The 16,719-nt window shown below is 35.4% G+C and overlaps 1 protein-coding gene across 5 annotated transcripts in view; it reads left to right on the forward strand.

Moving 5' to 3' along the window:
* Nucleotides 1-16,719, forward strand: part of pcsk5b (proprotein convertase subtilisin/kexin type 5b) — a 119,155-nt gene that overhangs the window by 29,410 nt on the left and 73,026 nt on the right. For all 5 annotated transcript variants that reach the window (XM_038295518.1, XM_038295519.1, XM_038295520.1 and 2 more), the window contains exons 3-6: nucleotides 961-1,116; nucleotides 6,084-6,227; nucleotides 11,303-11,379; nucleotides 16,336-16,424. In XM_038295518.1, coding sequence (XP_038151446.1) covers nucleotides 961-1,116; nucleotides 6,084-6,227; nucleotides 11,303-11,379; nucleotides 16,336-16,424 — 466 coding nt within the window. The remainder of the gene's footprint in view (nucleotides 1-960; nucleotides 1,117-6,083; nucleotides 6,228-11,302; nucleotides 11,380-16,335; nucleotides 16,425-16,719) is intronic.

Raw genomic sequence — 16,719 nt, forward strand, 5'->3', positions numbered from 1 at the left:
TTCATATTGCTCTAACAATACGCAGCTATTGTACAGGTTTAGAGTTCAGTGCTTTAAAACAATGTGGGAAAGCCTTGATGTTGATGTCACAGGTTTTTAAGCTTGTGATTCAAAACATTTCAGTTAAATTAAAGGCAATCTGTGAAAGTGTTTTAGGGCACACACTTCCTTGTCATAAGGCTGTTTCCAACCAGCGAAAGAATATCTTTATCCCAGAGAAGCAATTCCTGCACTGGCCTGAGAGGCCGTTCAGCAATGAAGAAGCCAACACTACACAAGAAACATTTAAAAAAAAAAACCTTTTCATTTTGGATGAAATTAACATAAAGAAACGTAGATTTGGCTGTAATGACCGCCACTGCATTTGGAGGTAAAGTAGGAAGTTTAAGCACCAGGCCAACACTAAAGCATGCGGTTTGTAGCATTATGTTCTGTGTTTATGCTGCAGGAGGGACTGATGCCCTTCAAAAAAGAAGACATTATGAGGAAGCGTTGTTACGTGGAAATGCTTAAGCAGCTGCTTTAGTCTTAAGCCAGGTAGTAAAAACTTGGCTGCAAACTGATTAGTTATGCCTCTTCAGGTGAATTGAGTCTGTGTGTTGGAGCGGAGCAGTGTTTACAGAGTGTTTATCCTTGCTAAATTAACTGTTGATTCACTGCTAATTAAACTGAACTATGACTTCTATCCCTCTTATTTAACTAAATGTCTCTCTAAATTAGGGTTACAACAGCATGGGATGTAATTCAGTCTCTTACCTCAAAGAGAATCAATTTTTGTTCACTAACGTTTAAATGTTTGAATTAGTGTGTAATGTAACATAGGACCTGATGTTCAGATGTTAACCTTTGTCTTTTTTCCTTATTTTGTTTATCTCCAAGCTCATTATCTTGCTGGGTGTGTAGTTATTAACAGTAATCTCAGTTTCTGCTAACTCACAGCTGCGTGTGTGTTTATTTCAGGTGGAGTGGATAGAACAGCAGGTGGTGAAGAGGAGGATCAAGAGGGATTACAAACCTGTCCCACCCCTGTCCCAGACGAGCCCCGCCCACAGCATCAGCTTGGCCCAAAACAGCATTTTCTACAATGACGCCAAGTGGAGCAGTATGTGGTACATTGTAAGCATCCTCAGAGGACTATGATCTGCCTAATTTATCCCAGTCTCTGGTTCAAAGGTCTGGTCTTGTCGTGGTGTGGCACTGATTGCTGCTGTGTCAGAGGAGCGAAATTATTTATGCGCCGTCTCTGAAATGAGAGATGCAGTTATTTTTGTTTCATAAAAAGAAGACCAGGTGGAGCTTGGTTCATACCAGTTGCATTTGGAAGCTTATCGCAAATGTTTGCATTCACCTTCAGATCACTGCTCTTCCAAGTATACATTATTTGTGTGTATGTGGGCAGTTGATTGTCCTCGGCTCTGTCAATTATCAACTCCATTGAGATAAATCCTGATACTTTGACCAGAATTTTTTTGGGGGTTTCCAGCTCAGGAAAGAAAACTCTCTGACCTTCCTGTGAATATTTTTATGTTTACATTAGGGTTGGAAGAGGGGGGAAAAAAAGTATATTTTCTCTGTTTTGTCATACAAAACATCTGCAGTACAATTGCAGCTTTTTCTGACCTAGAGCTTAACTGAATTATGATAGTTCATCTTTGACAGTTGTGCACCTTAAATGTCACTTTGACCTAGAAGGTAATAAAATCCGACATATATAATACCTACGACTAACATTTTCATTGCGATAAAGAGTTGCCAACTCAGACTAAAGGCACCTTTTGTCTGTTTTGCAATAGCAATCATGAAATTTTATTACAATGTGTGATGCTTCTTATTAAAGCCAGGCGCTTATCTTTTGTCATAGTATCATTCTGAATTGTCAAGTGAGCAGGTAATTAGCACATGAAATAAGGCTGTAACCTAAACAGGGAAATCAACTTTTAACTTTAATTTCCATTTTCTTTCTGTAACTATCTAAGAGCTGGAGAAATTATGCTTTATTTTATTAATATACTAACAAGGCAAGTTTATTTGTGTAGCAGAATTTAGTACAAGGACTATTCAACATGCTGCATATGAATTAGACAAAATAAAAGCGTAATAAATGGAAATAAAGATAAAGACATGATAAAAGCAGGTATTAAAACAAATAAAACAGATGGGGCCAACTCGTAATACCTCAATTAAGAATGAAACTTCAAGAATCAAAGGCTGTTCTAAACTAATGGTTGTTAACTTTGTCTTAAAAGAACACAGAGTTTCAACTTTTACATAATAAACATGACTTTCTTGTAGATATGTTCTATATAATAAAGAAAATGTCTTGCAATATCATACGGTATCTGTTTATGATCACAAAAGATCAGCAAAGAAAATTTGGTATACCTCTTCATATTTTTGGGTTTCTGGCTACATTCAGATCATTTCAAATAACAACAACAAAAAATGCATCCAACAGAAATATATTAAAACCTGGTTGGTTTGTAATGAACTCCAATTTTGCAAAGTTTTTCATCATAATAATGTAATTTCTCTGTGGAGATGAGGGGAAATAATGTATTTTTATTATATTCTCTGTGTTGCCTTTTTCTTCCCAGGAAGCCCCAGTCCAGGGGGCTCAGCGTAGAGCTTCATTTATCAAAAACATAGCGGTCTAATAATTGTTTCCTCTGGAGATGGAAGCTTTGACTTCCCCCTCCAAAGCCAGATCATTTTAATGGCAATGGTAGGAAAATAAAAGGCACAGCATGTCCATACTACTCTTTAAGATTTTAAAGGACAGCCACATGTTCAGGCTCACCCTTCTGAAAACGATAATGTTGGAAGAATTTTCAATTCGACTGATAAATCTAAATTTTTACTGTCATAGTCTCAAATAATTTCAGATTTTTATCTACATTTTTAAACTAGATCAATCAATTAACCCCCAAAGCTGGTGATAACTGTCGCTGCCCTGCTTAGTGTACCAGAAGGTGGCCTAGAGAAGGCAAAATGTGCCTCTGTCCCACTTCTAAGCGTTTTGTGGCGCAGACGTAATCCAATCTCTGGTAACATCTGCAGGTACTAGCTTGCAGTAACTTCGTCAGTAATCATAAATTAAGTCTACCTTAGAGGTATGGCATGCTACACCATGCCAAATATGAAGACATGTTTTACCTCCAGATTTTAAAAAGCAGTTAAAAAAACACTGGGAGGATTAATTACATTATTGAAGCATTTCAATGGCTACACAACTATATTATTTTAAAAAGAAAATGTTGATAAATGTTACAATTAGGGCTGCAACTAACGATTATTTTGCAGAAAAGAAGAAGGCTTTTACAGAATGAAACCAGGTGAAACTCAAACCTTTCCACTTGTGGAGTTTTGGATAGAGCACATGACAAACTTTTTTTTTTTTTTTTAATCTTAAATGCAAAATGTGTGTTTTTGTTTTATTTTTACAATCTTGATATAATTACTGCTTTAAGTGGGTTGCTCTGTCAGCTAAAAGGGATGTTATAGAGTCTGTATACTCTAGTTAACGATTAATAGATTGCTAAATTAGTTGACGATTAGTTCAATAATCGATTAATCAAGATTAATCCAATTAAGGATATTATAATGAAGACTTAACTGCACAATATGATAGTATTTTCTGAGGGTGTGGGGTATGGCAAACCTAAACCCCAGATAGCAATATATTCAGCATTTTGGAGAAATAGGAAATTTGGCTGAATAACTGAATATGCAATAATAATAATATCTTTTATGATTAACCCACATTTTTATTTTATTATTTTTTTACTTTATCATAATTTTGTCATAATCAAAAAGGAGTAGATGGAACAAAACTCCTTTAGTCTTCTTATATCTTGATAGTATCTATTTTGATTTATTAAAAAACAAAAAAGGAGCTACACTCTTTAGTATCTTTAGAGTTAGGGATAAATGGCCCTAAATTTCTTTTTTTTTCTTTCCATTTTCTGATGCTCTCAAATTACACACAAATTTTTGATTCATAAAAAATAAGTTATACATTACTAAAGTCCACAAAGTTGTAAAATTTTATCAATTTTAAATGTATGCATACAGTTTTTAAATTTTAAGGGCTGAAAGTGAATTGTGTCATCGTTTTACAAGTTAGACTCAGACTTCGAATAGACAACATTAATTGTAATTTTGTATACAAGACAACATTTATTTTTGTGCAGCTCTCGTGACATTTCATTTTCTTAAAGTGCAGCAGCGATGAAATGTAAACATTTTGGGAGAAAAAAACATGGTACAAAAGCATTTCAAAGCTCTACACAAGTCAAATAATGAACAGTTATTTATATTTGGGCTGAGACAATTAATTGGAATAATCAATTTAATTCAGTTGTTCAATTCACAACACATCAAGGCACTTTACAGATATAATTAGACCAGATCATACAGTTGAATTGATTCAAAGTTTTCTATCTAAGGAAAACCAGCTGATTGTCAACTCCTTGACTCTACAGCAATCCGTCACACCAACTATGCTTGTAGCAAGAGTGGAGGTGAAAAACTCCCTTTTAACAGGATAAAACTTCCAGCACCAGACTCGGTGTGAGAAGCCATCTGGTGAGGCTGACTGGGGTTCAAGGGAATTAATTGTGATTAATTGATTATTAAAATAATTTATTTAAATAATAATTTGAAATTATTTAGTAATCGATTATTCGTTAAATGGAATATAGATAATGTAAAATATACCTTTAGCTGACAGAGCGACCCTCTTAGAATAGTAACTATAGGAAGATTGTAAAAGAAACTTGGGTTACTTTCATTAAAATTCTATAAGGAACCTTTTGTTAACTGATTTTTAAATAAAAGAACGGATCGACAGAATAATCAATTTGCAAAATAATCGTCAGTTGCAGCCTTAATTTATATGAATACCTTTATCTTAGATTTTTATTTTTTTTATTATTGTTGTGTAGTTCATATTTGTTTATAAGATTAATGGCTAGAAATTTTGTCTTTGTCACCTGCTTAATTTCAACTTAATCAACATCTATCGATTTGTAGGTGGGGCTCTCTTTATTGCAATTTTTTTTTTTTTTTTTTTTATATCCAACCATGTTTTTATGCTTTTAAAATACATTATAACCACATGTAATGAGTAAGACAAATTTTCACTTAAGTAAAGGAACGTTGTTTCATCAACAAAGACAAGGTTTTGGTTATGTCTGGATAAAAAAATGAACTATTAATTTATTAGATAAATAAAAAAGACCCAATGACTGAAGCCCTGGCCTCCACAGTTAACATGGTAAAAATGAGATATAAAGCTGTTTATCTCCATGAGCTGTTTTCTGTTCTCTGAATAAATTGAAATGCTTTGATGCACTAGTCATCTATAATTATAATTTCAGAAATTTGATTTACTATTCCAGCAAGTATTTCTTTAAGCATACACATTAAAGTACCCATATGGTTGCTACAAAAAATAGAATACTTGTTTATAAACTGATAAAATCTAAAATCAAATAATTTCTTTAACCTTTTAGAAAATTAAGCAACTGGAGACATGGGTTAATAATTCGAGAAAAAATGTTTGTCTCTATTTTTAGAAAATGTTATAACTTTATCTACTTACTTTTTCAGTAGAAAATGAAAAATATCCCTATGTGAATGGCTGATACACTGTTTGCATTAAAACACAGAGAGTAACTCAAAAAAGGTAAAAAAAAAAAATAGCTGATTTACTCTAACTATAACTATCTTCAGACTGAAGGTGAAAAAACAAAAATTAAAAATATAAACTTAACTTTTATTTCTAGTGATAAATAAACTAACAGCTGATTTGTAGATTATTTTTTTATCATTGTACTAATTTAACCTTTTAATTTGTTGCTTCATTTTTCTCATGACACCAACTCATGATTTGACTGCATTGTGTTTTATGAAAACCATCCGAACAGATCTAGAATAAACATGTTTAAACTTGTTTAAGTCGATATAAGCAATAATAAAACTCAATGCACAGGACATAATGTGGGAAGGCTCTAAACATTTTCAGTGTTGCTCTTTTTAATATTTCTGTTCTTACTCCTTCCCATCTGCTTCCATCCCTGCAGCACTGCAACGACGACGTCCACAATTGCCAGTCGGACATGAATATCATGGGAGCGTGGAAGAGGGGCTACACGGGTAAAGATGTGGTGGTCACCATCCTGGATGACGGGATTGAGAGAACCCACCCGGACCTTTTACAGAACTACGTGAGTGTGTATGTATGCGCGTGCAGGGCGACCTTGAGCGGCAGAGTGTTTATGTTGGGTGTCGTCATTGACTTGAAAGTGTTGACCTTTGTGAGTACCATTGCTTACATGTGAAGTTTGGGTTGGTATACAAATTATTCTGTAGTGTTTAGTTTTATATTTTATTATTATAGAATTTTAATAACTGTTAGATTTTAGGAAAGGGTTAAGCATCATGGTAATGCAAGGATTAAACCAAGTAAGGAATCTGTTTTTAGTTTATCTGATAATCATTTATCACCGATTATATTTCAGTTGGAACCTCCCTCAGACTTGTATGTTTTGTATCCTGTAAACATAAGAATATTAAACCTTTCCATGTTTTGTCTAATGTAAACAAAAGCTTGCCTTCCTGTTTAATACCAGTACAAAGCAGTGCTATTTGTTTTTTTTCTTCTTCTTAATATACATTTTAAAAGGGTAGTAATAAAAACGAGTAAAACTAATTGACAATGTTATCCAAAACTCTGACAATGTTATATTTGTTATATATATATCCACCGAGTGTTTTAAAAAAGGCCTAAAAACATTTCTTTTTAGCAAAACTTTTGGTCCCCTTTAAATGTTTTTTTCACTCTCTTTTAAAACAGCTTTTATATTATTAATAAAATTTTTTTGTCATTATTATTATTTTTTCATTCTTTTTTATTTTGATGTATTCCTTTTTTAATGCTTTTCTTTTTTGTAGTACTTTGAGGTCTTTTTGATGAAAAGTGCAATATAAATCAAATGTATTATTATTATTTGGATGGCATGGGGAAAAAAATGTAGTAAAAGGCTAAATGTTGAAGTGGGGAACATGCAATTCAGAGATGCATTACCTGAAGCAGATAGAGGATGGAAATAAGGTCATTTTAATGTGTGGGGGAGAAAACTATAATATTTTGATGATCAAAATATTGTTCATTTTTACCCTCCTCTCATTTAGCATTCTTTCCGCTTCACCCACTTGTTTCACTGTAAAAAGCGTCGGACACAACATTACTCACAGCTAACATGACCGCATCGATTGTTATTATTGTTTAATGTTGATTTGTCTTTTGCTGCCTTAAATGGATTCACTGACTTGATCTGACAAAACAAATTGCCATTGCCTTATCCGTAGTGTTTGCTGATCAGCCTCAGGAGACGTTGTGCTTCAATCTTTCTGTTCAAACTATTTTCAGTTTGTCAGCTTTGATTTCACTGGCTTGCATTTACATGTAGCTGAAGCGATTATTGCAGTTGGCGTCCCGTTGATTACCTTAAAAAAAGGCTAAATCTTTGAAGGCTGGATGTGGAATTGGTGCACACATGCTGCGGTGCATCTCCGCTCAGCAGTCACAGCTGATAGCAGCAATTAATCAGGGAGGCTCCACTCGGTGGCTCCACTGAGTGCAGAGCGGCACGTTTCCGTAGCATCCCAGCCAGGCTAGCAGCTTCTCTAAAATAGGCAGGTGTTCTGATTTGGCTGCTTGCAGATCTAACTCCACGTCAGTCCAGATCAGAAAGGATTTTTTCATGCAGGATGTCAGCTGATGAAAATCAAAGTGGAACCAGTGTCCTGTCAGAACAGCATGCGCTGTCAGAACGGCATACGATTAGTTTTTATTTAACCTATATGAATTCAGAGTGACAATGTAAACAGCCAATGTTTTCTAGGATTTTAAACATGACAACAAAATTTACATTTTGGCACACAAGTTTTTTTATTAATAAAGTAACTTATTTTAAATTAGTATAGACTAATATGGTTTTAGCCATAGAGGCTGATTCTCTGAACATCCTGAAAGGTTCAGTCATGTCTGGCTGTTTCTACATCCAAGAAATAACAGTATAATCAAAGCTGATTTTCTTTTTCAAAATTTAAAATAAACGTGTTTTCTGGTTGGTACACTGCTGCTAAAATTAAATTTGGGAATAATTCTCTGTTGAGCATGTGTGCGCAAGTGTATTAAAACAATGTTTGCTTTTCTAACAGAACACCAGTTGAGTTTACAAAGAAAAAACTACATGTCCAGACTATGGATTATATATTTCCTGGACTTTTATGCAAAAAAAAAAAAAAACAAATTTCTACAATTTTAACTGCTATAATTATTCTGAATGTTGCATAACAAAAAAACAAATAAATATTTGAAGTCAGCCACCCAGAAAAAAGAGGGTAAGGTCATTACATAAAAGCAGCCACACTAACCCTGGTACTACTGGCAAAATAAGCACTTTATGGCTTTATTGCTCTATTTAAAACCTACAGATGCATTAATGTAAGGTGTCTGGGAGAATCTTTGGGGCAGCTTCTTTGTGGAAAAGTCATCGGCTTCCACACACCCAGTGGAACCGTTGGGTGAGAGGTTTCTTAGAGAGAATATTAGTAAACAAATAGGATTAGGTTAGATCTAGGGTCTGCAACTTTTGCCATCCAGAGAGCCATTTCTACTTCTTCTATTTCCAAATAAATTTTGTCTGGAAATCTCAATTCCTTCTAAATAATCCGAAAACGGTATTGCTTTTAACGCAACTGAATAAAAAAACAACAGTAGTTTGCTGTCTAATTTTAGATTTAAAACCATTTAAAAAGTCAAATTATTGAAAAAATTGAAAAAAGGCATTTTCTTGCATACTATGGACAATTGAAAAGCAGTTACTATGTAAACCTACTATGCGATAATTTTCTAAAGAAAAGAAAGGTAGCCAAAGCAGGAAATTAATTTTAAAATAAAAATAAAAAGCTAAATTGTCATTAATTATAACTCCCCCGATAAAAAAAAAGATTCTTTGTCCATTATTTTTTTTTTTTGTTTAGTTTTTTTTTTGTTCATTTTCCAGAGAAAAGGGATCAGAAATGTCAGTTTTCTTGATGCGCAAGGATGGAAGACGCATACCCTAAAACTCTAGCAGTGGTGTTGCATGAACAAATGTACTGCATTTTTCAGATTTTCATAAAAAAAAAATAGGTGGAAAATAATAAAAAAAAGATTCCTTGACTTCCCAGTTATGCAGCTCTCAGTTTTCTTTTGTTAATACAATACAATCTCAATAAAATAAAGTTACTGTGTCCTGATCAGATATTGATATCAGAAATCGGTCAGATTTCAGCCTGAAAATAAATACCGGTAATGAAATATATCAGCCCGCCTCTAAAATCTCATATATTAGAAAACTATTAGAAACACGTGGCGTGTGTCAGCTTTTATTTTATTTTATTTTTTTACTTTATGTAAATCTTTGGTCAATAGGAAATGGGTCAGTTGTTCTCATACCTGATGTCAAGTGTTGTTCTCTTGATCAATATCACTTGATCAATCCTTTTTATTCATAAAACTTCGTAAGAAAGTAGGCAATAATTTCCACAGCCTGGATGCAACAGCTTGGAAACAGCAGCAGAATGATAAAATCAGAGATGATGAAATCTGACTATATAAAGCTCTGAAAGGTAAAACTAGAATTTGAAAAGGAAAATCTCAATCCATCATTGCAGTCACTTTATAACAGGAGTTATATGCTTTCTTCTGTTTGGTAAGTTGGTGATAACCTGAAGACGGACAAGCCCCTTCTCATTAAAACAAGCAAATAGACCAGCACAAAAATCCATAAATGTTTGTTCCTCAAAATGGAAAAGCAGATATTTACCTTTTGTTTTAGATATTTTATTTTATACAGTTGTAGCCATGCAAGTGATAGGAACACCAGAGTTTAATTATCTGGATGAATGAGCGAATTAAAAATGTAGTGCACTTTATGTAGGGATGCTGGGGTATGTCTGACTTCCAGAGCAAGAGCACAACTTAGGGTAAACATGTAGGTGTGAGGCAGCAGGTAAGGCTGCAAAGCTGAAAGATCTCACCTGTTAAACACGGCCTGGGCTGCAGGTACTACATACTCCTGCCCCAGCAATCGTTAGTAACAAGGAGACATTTGATGATCCAGTTACATGAACAGGCCTTTAGCTAGGAATACTTCATAGGGTGTACACCTTGGTGTATCACATCTTAGGGGGGGTTGCGTAGGGGGGTCTAGGGAAATCCTGCGCTGGAAAATTTACACTCTCTGAAATGCCTGTCTGAAATTTCCTGCCTTTTTAGGTTAAATGCAGCCCACCTTTTGGCTCTGTTAAAACACTACATTTGTCCTGATTATGTGAAGTATGTGTGCTTGACTAGAGGTGAAAATTTCATCAAGAAGACATGAGATCATTTTTAGGTACAATATCCTGTTTCAGAGACTAATTCAAACAATCAGAAAGTGTAATGATCAGATGCGCCTCAGGAGCATCTTTAAGGCTCTTGAGGCGCATCCAGTAACGTGTGTCCAGATGCGTCTGATACTCCAACCGCTCCTGTGTTTGATGGCAGAGAACGTATTTGCTATATTTGCTGTAATCAAAGGGGTAAAATCGTAGGTTTACTATATTTCTATGTGAGAAAGTCCACCTCAAAGCATCATATGTGCAGTCAGTTCTTCAAGATTACGATCACGCCTTCAAATATTATTTCGCTGTCAGAGGCACACAGACCCCCCACATACCGGAGATGCACTGTCACTGAGAATCCAGCAGCAGCTGACTCAGGCCCAATCGCTTCTTAGAGATTTCCACTACTATTTTAGTGGCTGGAAGTAGATATTTGCGTTTTTAGGTGTAAGGTACAAACTGCAAGCAACAGAATAATAAAGGCGAACATATTTTGCTGGCAGGTTTTGACATTTTAGGTTAAATTAGGGATTAATAAACTGTTTTAATGGAGTGATCATTAAGATCAGATCAGCTTCTCAGATTTGTTGATCCAACATCTGCTGCTTTTGAAATTTTGAAAATTTGAGCGAAGTTTCCAGGGGAAAATTAGGGCGTACCAAAGCCATACATCCCAAAAACAGGGTGTACAATTTCTAATATTTTTAGTAAAGGGTGCACAATGTACGCGAGTACGCATTGCTAGCTACAAGCCTGAACATGACTGCTGTGGACATGGTCAATGTGGTTTCTCTTTTTTTTTTTTTTTAAACTAATGTGAAAGTTTCATATACTTTATCTGCCGTTATTTTTTTTCTTCTCCCAGGATCCTCAAGCAAGCTACGATGTCAATAGCAATGATCTGGATCCCATGCCGCGATATGATGCAACCAATGAGAACAAGTAAGAAACAAAAAGATGTTATTTATATTTTTATAAGGCTGAATCATGAATAGAAATTTGTTCGTCTGTTTTTTTTTTTTTTCGTTTTACTGCCTCTACACTTTTTTTTTTTGCTGTTGTCGCTTTTTTTAACAAGCAGCGGTTGCCTTCTGATCTGTTAGTTCAGTCCCGACTTTGTTGTGGTTGTGCTGAGTTAAATAGAGAATTTCACTGTGACATTTGTGGGCAGCTTGTGTTTGAAGGAATGTGAGTGTCTGTGTAAGAAGGGGGGAGAAAAACAAACTGACTTGTCTGTGCACTTGCTTGTGCCAGCTTGGCAGTGGCTCAGCTTTTTTTTTTTTTTTTTTTTGATTGTGTGTTTGGCTGCAGCAACACAACTGTCATGGCAGTGGCTCAATCCCAGCTGGTGATGCACTGGTGGCCCTCATGTCTGTCTCTTAAAGAGGCAGGCATGAGGGCCACAGATGCAGCTTAATGAGCTCCGGGTTGAATTCTTGGTTTATTATAATTATTATGTGTGTTTTCGTTGTTGCCGTTTTATGACCTCTCCTTTTAATATCACATTGCAATGTAGGCTTTTTTAATTCAACCATCTTCAGTTAAGCTGTCTTTAATGTTGGTCTGAGGTAACTCGTAATGTTAAAACCTCATCATTACAGGGTTTCTCGGTTTGGAAAGGAATGAAAAGTAAGGAACTTTTTCCAGGCATAAAAAAAAAAGATTGAATAAAGAAAACTATTAAAACAAAAAATATCAGATTCCTTTTAATAGAGGTTTACAAGAAGTTTACCTGCATCAAATGCTTCCCAGAAGTGTTTGATTGAATTAAGCATTCATTAAAATTCAAATGCCAATGTTACTATAAGATATCTGTCAGTGACTAGAAATGCTCGTATTTATTTTTTATGTTTGTTTCTGATGTGCAGTTTTCGAGAAGCTGTGACTTTTTCTTTAGAATACGGTTCTGCAAGTCTTCCTATTAAATGTATATCTTGTTGTAGTTTAGCTATTAAGGTTTTATTGATTTTCCTCAAACAACTTGCTCAATCCAACACCACAGGGGGTCGCTAAGAGTTGTGACACCTCTTTGAAAAAAAGCCGGTTTGCATCGGCAGAAGTCGAGGTAATGTGGGAAATTCAAAAAGGACTCAATGCGTATTTTAGATTAGGGCTGCAAGATACAAGAAAAAATGCAATAGCAACAATATTGGTAACTTTGCCATATGATATTAGTTGAAATGTGTAATATTCTCTTCCTCACTTGTGCATTGTGACTGCAGTGAGAAACTGTTGCTGTGAACCACCGTCCAACTGGCTAAATATTGCAATGGCATTAGAAATTAAAGTTCATGACATTTAAGATATATCAGGAAAATCATATTCCCAAAATTAGTCTTTTGCAATATTAATATTTCACAAACTGAAATAGTAATGTAGGAATTTTTGTGATGTGTTTTTTTCCAAATGTATTTTCTTTCTGAGTGTGACATTAGTTAAGGACTGATAAACAGGCTTTCCATTGATTCGTATTTATTGCATTGAATCATTCTTGCTGCAGAGAAACAATCAACCAAGCACAGATTGCTTTAAAATGTAATTGCAATCTACAGCTGTAATAACGGTCTTCTTAGTTTAATGTACTTTAACTTGGCACATTGGCTACACTAATCTTATAAATTGCATAAAATATGTTTTTTTCTTTACTAGGTGGACTTGATTAAAAACCAAAGTTTACTGAACTTCCTAACAAGATAATGATGAAGTTTAATTTCTTCTTCTTTATACTTTTTGTATGATTTAAAACCAGTGCAGCTCCGAGCAAATCTGCAGATGTGTGCCCTCAGTCGTTTTTTTGGAATCTATGAAATTATGAACAGACATCTGTTTGATTTAGGGTCCAGAGGACAATAAAGGTTTTTTTTATAGGGCTTCTAAATAGTTCTTCTTGGCCTCAGAGATGTTATGACTTTGGCCTAAGACCTATTAGAGAGTAGCTGCTGGTTGTGCAACACAGACAGTGGAAAATAAAGACACAAGAACTAAGAAAAGGAAAGAGGCCAAACAAACACATTTTTGGATTGCTGCAGTGATGCGAAAGGAATGGAGGGTAAAGAACAGGGAAACTGCAGTTTGGCTCATTGACTATACTAAAACACCCCTAATACTGATTTATAGCCACTTTATTTGTCAGACTTTAATATTCAGGGATGAACAGTTTGAAGATGTTTTTAAGAGTCTTATTGAGGATAAAAGCTGGTCTGAGAAAATAAATAAAAGTCAAATATAATATAAATGAAATAAAAACTCCTCAAATGGCTGATGTAGCTTGCAGAAGTAACAGCAGCATAAAGTGTTTTTCACACTTTGACAGATTTTCAGGTGAATCTGCGGTTTGCTTGAACGTTTCCCTGCAGATGCTGTTCACACATGCATTTCACAGCTGGGTTTCTTCTGCTGGAGAGATGTGCTCTCACAGCTGGAAATGTGAGCAGGGTTGTGCTTAGGAGCGGTCATGATGTGGAAATCGCCATCTTCACATCATGAAAATAGAAGATGAAGCTCATTGCTGCGGTGATGCTATCGCCATATGTATCTAAATGTGGGGCATATTGGCCTTCTCTGAGGAACATTGATTAAATATTTTAGAGCTCTTGTATTTTTGTATAAAAACACCTGTTGTATTAAGATGCTGAATCTACCAGCAACAACCTTTAAAAGTAGAGGTTCTCTTGAAGTACCTGCAGCTGAGGCTTAATAAAGTTAATTTAAATTTGCTTTAATATATAAAAAAAGTGGCAGATTTGAGCTCTCCCTATACATGTTTTCAACAACTTGATTAAAGGAGAAGTTCGGTTTTTTACACTTTAAGCCCATTTTCTGTAGTGTCCAGGATGAAATCGAATGATCAACACCAAAATTTTGACAATTGCTCCTGTCTCTGCTTTTTGGCTCATTTAGAATAAACCCCTGGCTGCTTTAGAATGGCTTTCATAGAGCATGTCCGATAATGTCCTTAAAACAACCTTAAACGTTCTTTTTTTAAAATATGCTACTCACCGTGTCGTCAGCGCTGTTCAATGACGTTCCAAAAAAAGTTTCGTGAAGAAAAAACGTTCCTGTAGTGTTTTATTTAGCATTTTGTAAATCCCGTTGAGTTCTGTAGGAATAGTCAATATTCCCCTGCCACCGGAAACGGAAATGGGGCCTGTTTACACAGTTGTAGTCTTTTCGCTTCACTCTGTGTACTCCGACGTCGAGAATCAAGAATCCACCTTTCGTATTCCATTTTCAGAGTTTTTTAAAGTGTTTAACAGAGACGTTAGCACCTCGACGTCGGAGTACATAGAGTGAAGCGAAAAGACTACAACTGTGTAAACAGGCCCCATTTCCGTTTCCGGTGGCAGCGGAATATTGACTATTCCTACAGAACTCAACGGGATTTACAAAATGCTAAATAAAACACTACAGGAACGTTTTTTCTTTACGAAACTTTTTTTGGAACGTCATTGAACAGCGCTGACGACACGGTGAGTAGCATATTTTAAAAAAAGAACGTTTAAGGTTGTTTTAAGGACATTATCGGACATGCTCTATGCAAGCCATTCTAAAGCAGCCAGGGGGTGATTCTAAATGAGCCAAAAAGCAGAGACAGGAGCAATTGTCAAACTTTTGGTGTCGATCATTCGATTTCATCCTGGACACTACAGAAAATGGGCTTAAAGTGTAAAAAACCGAACTTCTCCTTTAAGTCTGGAGGGTTGGCTAATTTAAACTAGCCCCTCTCCACTATCTCAGAAGATTGAAAGAAATCTTAAAATTTTTCTCATTGCTATTGGAGACAAACTGTGTGGAGTTAATTTTGCGTCACCACACTCACAAGAAAAAACACATTTTGTAAATTGAAATAAAAAATTTAAAAAAGTTGCAATCCGTGCAAAAATATATATATATATCTGCTGTTCCATGGAAAGTGAAACTCAAAACATTTTTCAAAGTTTGTTTTGTTTTCTGGATTGCATTTTTTTGGCTTGCAATTCAGTTTGCTGAACATGTTCTTTTCTTGCAACAACAATGGAACAAAATTCACTCCACACTATAGAGCTCTACCAGCCATGGTGGAGGACATGTTCACTGAATTGCTGGAGCAGATTTCCATAATTGTTCTAGAACTTTAAATTGTGCTTTAATATTAGCCTTAAGTGAGGATTCTATGTTGTGTAACATTTGTGTAATATTTTTCACTCTAGTCAAAAATATCTCCTTATTTCTTGGCTCTGTGTGTGTGTGGCCAAGGGTTTGTCACCTTGTGGGAACAATCTAAGGTCAAATTCCCATGAATGTGTTACATTGTGGGGGCTTATAGGTCTAAAGTGTGAATGGAGCTCAGGTTAGGTTCAGGATTGGGTATGAGTGTCTTGGTTAGGCAATAGAAATAACTGCAAAATGAATAGAAGTCAATAGAAAGTCCCCATAAGGATACCGGGACTTAATATGTGTGTGTTTGTGTGTGGGTGTGTGTATGATGCGTGATGCAGATGTTCTCTGCAGGAGGTGTGTGTATTTGTGTAGATCTAGGAAGTGGCCTTTTCGAGGAGGCAGCAGACACAAACACGCCGTGTTTGTGTCATGGTCGCTGACCTAGGTCGATTGTCACCACCGCAGTTACTCAAGGAATGTAACCCTCTCACGCACGTGTTATAATTATTACTTTTAGACATTGTTTAATCTATCTTTGTCTGTCTGTGGGCCAGCGGGAGCAACGGCGCCTTCATTGCGCTTAGAAAATATCAAAACAGGGATATTGGAAGATATTCTGTGTGCTTTTCGTTTACATTAATATAAACATAGTTCATGTTCTCCTGCTGCTGTTTACATGTACTTCTGTAAGTTTCTGCATCAACTGAGTGTGTTTGAAACTGTGCAATGATAAGCTGTTTATTCCTGCTCTGTCCTCAGACACGGCACACGTTGTGCAGGTGAAGTAGCTGCGGCTGCAAACAACTCCCACTGCATTGTGGGAATCGCCTACAATGCCAGAATAGGAGGTTAGTCGTTTCTTAACTTTATATTTAAACTGTGGATTTTATGTGCAATGGTTACTTTGCATGTTTTGCATGTTTCAGATATTTTCTTTAATATTTTACATCGCATATTGATATAGTTTCCGAGCCTTATTTAACACATTTATATCTTTTTTTAAATGTTTTTTTTTTCATCCTTCATAAACCAAAAAACAAATTATTAAAAAAGAATACATTTGTTGGACTATATTTTGGGATACAGAGACAGCCCAACAAGGAACACGAAACTGTTCAAATACTGTTGAATTACTGTTTATTT

Source organism: Cyprinodon tularosa, unplaced genomic scaffold (genome assembly GCF_016077235.1).
Source record: "Cyprinodon tularosa strain WSP-4 unplaced genomic scaffold, ASM1607723v1 ctg356, whole genome shotgun sequence".
NCBI classification, from domain to species: domain Eukaryota; kingdom Metazoa; phylum Chordata; class Actinopteri; order Cyprinodontiformes; family Cyprinodontidae; genus Cyprinodon; species Cyprinodon tularosa.